Raw genomic sequence first — 2,947 nt, 5'->3', positions numbered from 1 at the left:
GGGGGGGGGGGGCTTTTTGAGTGTTTGATTTATGAGTTTGGGTTTGAGCTAGAGAGGGGCTGTCAGGGATCTTTGCCAAATGTTGAAGGTAACACAAACATGCAGATGTCAGTTTTTATGAGCTGTTAGTATCAGAGGTTACATGTGCCAATTACTTACAGATGAGAAATGACAAAAACCAGTGTCGCTGAACTGGATCCAAGTGACCTATAAATTATGTTTTTATCTGCAGCCATGCAGTACAATTCACATGTAGACTTCTTCCTTTTACTTCAAAAATTTCCTTATCATTTGATTTTCTCTCTTTTTCTTTTTTTTCGCATGAGGAAGTAAAAGTTTTTTTGACCTTTCAAAGCTCTCCACGCCTACGCAGAGTTCGCCCTATAAAATGAATGAATGAATTGGTTTCACTGTTAGAGCCTCACTAGAAGAAGCAAAGGCATCACAATCATGGTGAGTATCATGAATGATAAAATTAACTAAAGAAAGAAAAGTTCATGGCAAATCGTTTAAAACTTTGTCACTCAACAACATTTACTGCTCTATCAGCTTATTCTGGACTGGTCCTGTGTTGAGCATGAACAGCTAAAACAGAATCATTTAACTGTCAAAGTGTCGTATTTTATTTGGATACAGATTTATTTGTGTTTTTGAACTTTAAGAAGTTGCTGTGGAAACAAAATATCAGGTTCGATCAGACCAGAGAATTGTATCACTGTAAAAAAGTATATATTTGTTGTCTGAAAAGACAGTAGCACACATCTTACTCTGTGACTACAGAGAAACGGTCTCTGTTGTAAGATGACTTTGATATAGGCAAATCTTTTATGCTTATTCTTAAAAGTAGTAAAAAAAAAAAGAATTCAGTTCTGAGTCAAGTGCTTCCCCTGTCTGCTGCAGGAAGTGCAATATGTTATTATGCTGACTGAGACAAAGTAATTTCCCACAGATTATAAATAACCAAAAACCAGCAGTTTCTTATCCAACCACTCAGAGTTAGACTTTATTTCTCCAAACTGTTGTCATGCAAACAGCCATCTACAACAGGTATGACATAAACTGTTCAAAACCTCTCCACAGAACCTCAGATCAGATCATGTGAACAAGTAGTGCTACAAGTTGCCAGACTTAATTAGTTGTGTGATCACAGATGTAGCTGGCAGGAAGCGATCACAGCTCATGCTCCGTCGGTCCTTTCCACAGCTCTCCCTGACAGTTCTGATCCTGCTCCACGGAGTCACCTCGGCGTCAGAGCCCGCTCCCACCTATAGTCACCAGGACCCGTTCACGGGCCAAACCCTCATGTGCGACAGGTGCCCGCCTGGCACTCATCTGGCTGCTCACTGCACGGCCACCACGCCCACTAAGTGCTCGCCCTGCAGAAGCGACCACTTCACCGAGCTGTGGAACTACCTGTCCAGGTGTCTGTACTGCAACAACATCTGCACCCAGAACCAGGAAGTGGACATCGAGTGCTCTTCGGTCAACAACAGGGTCTGTCGTTGCAAACCGGGTTTCCACATGATAGATGACTTCTGTATCAGACACTCGGAGTGTGGCGCCGGATATGGAGTTCAAAGCAAAGGTACTAGTGTCTCCTGAGGAAATCTAAATATCTGTATGCATTTATTTTACTCTTAGAGCTGTAAATTAAAGCCTTGCATGTTGATTGTCCTGTGTAGGTACGCCACAAACAGACACCGTTTGTGAAAAGTGCTCCATGGGGTACTTCTCCAACTCATCTTCTGAGCTGGATTCATGCGTGCAACATCAGAACTGCACTGGTGGTCAGCTGGCCATCCTCCGTGGTTCATCAGTCCACGACACCGTGTGTGGCACCTGCGAGAACTTTGCAAAGGGAGGTGTGTAGTTTCTACAGCAGCTTTCATCTGACCAGCACTCACACACATCGTTTATGACTTTTAAAGACCAAAAAGCCATGATGGGGTAGTTTCTATCACACAGAATCTAAAGAGATTTAAACAAGTTGACTGGAGTTCATTTTTTCATTTGTTGGAAACATTTTGCAACTCATTTGAGGAGTTGGAACTTAGTTATACTCAAATGCAAATCACTTCGCCTGCCTTCTGAGGGTAGTTAGGGTCATTGTTAGCAACATGACAGGTGCACAAACCCTAATGACCCTCAAAAGGGAGAGTGATTTGTGTCAGAGTTCAGTTTAAAAGAGGTTTTCTTTTGGAACTTTTAAAGAAATTTCCTCAGATGAGAAGTGAAACGTCTTAAAGCAGGTTGCTTTGTTTTTTGTTTTTTTTTAAGTGTAAAGATGTTTTAAAAACATGGTTCTGTCTCCCTCAGGTGAGACGCTCCGGACTTTCCTCTCAGCATTCTTTAGCGCAAACAGGATGCGGAGAAGAGATCTGAAAAGATTTGTTCACAGGTGAGGCCCCACTTCACCTTTTTATTTACAAACCCACGCTCAGCAGTCACTTCCTCTTACGTCTTTACCTTTGAGCTAAAATTAAACCACCCTCTTATTTATTTCCCCTTTTAGAATCATCCAAAAGGCAGACGAGGACTCCGTGGAAGTGCCTCTCACAAAGCAGAGAGGCCCTCTGCTGGATCACATCAGAACCTGGCTGGCCCAGGCTCAAGTACATCAGCTGAAAGAACTGCCCAAAGCGCTGAAGGATGCTGATCTCAGCTTCATGGCAGACAGACTTGATAAAAAACTCAGTGAAATCTCTCAACAGAACCCCGCCTGCAGCTTGACTACATAATGGTCTAAAAGTCAACGTGTGAACAGAGATAGATGACTATTTTAGTCTGGTAATGTGCCAGTTTAGAGGGTTTTTTTAAATATATATTTTTTTTTACTGAATAATATTTTTATACCACTTATGATACCAGTTTTATTTCTAAAGCACTTAAAAACAAATTGCTGTACAAAAAGAAAAAAATGAAACAATAACAGCAAGGGGGGGGGGGG

The 2,947-nt window shown here is 41.8% G+C and overlaps 1 protein-coding gene across 1 annotated transcript in view; it reads left to right on the top strand.

Moving 5' to 3' along the window:
* LOC108232265 (tumor necrosis factor receptor superfamily member 6B) overlaps window positions 1-2,928 on the top strand; it is a 3,368-nt gene extending 440 nt beyond the window's left edge. Inside the window, exons 2-6 of the mRNA XM_017409907.3 lie at window positions 327-453; window positions 1,204-1,585; window positions 1,683-1,862; window positions 2,317-2,398; window positions 2,513-2,928. Of these exons, the coding sequence (XP_017265396.1) occupies window positions 451-453; window positions 1,204-1,585; window positions 1,683-1,862; window positions 2,317-2,398; window positions 2,513-2,738 (873 nt within the window). The 5' untranslated portion in view covers window positions 327-450 and the 3' untranslated portion in view covers window positions 2,739-2,928. The remainder of the gene's footprint in view (window positions 1-326; window positions 454-1,203; window positions 1,586-1,682; window positions 1,863-2,316; window positions 2,399-2,512) is intronic.
* The last annotated feature ends 19 nt before the right edge of the window (window positions 2,929-2,947 follow it).

Source organism: Kryptolebias marmoratus, linkage group LG16 (assembly GCF_001649575.2).
Source record: "Kryptolebias marmoratus isolate JLee-2015 linkage group LG16, ASM164957v2, whole genome shotgun sequence".
In the NCBI taxonomy this organism is placed as follows: Eukaryota; Metazoa; Chordata; class Actinopteri; order Cyprinodontiformes; family Rivulidae; genus Kryptolebias; species Kryptolebias marmoratus.
This window is presented reverse-complemented; position numbering and strand designations above follow the sequence as displayed.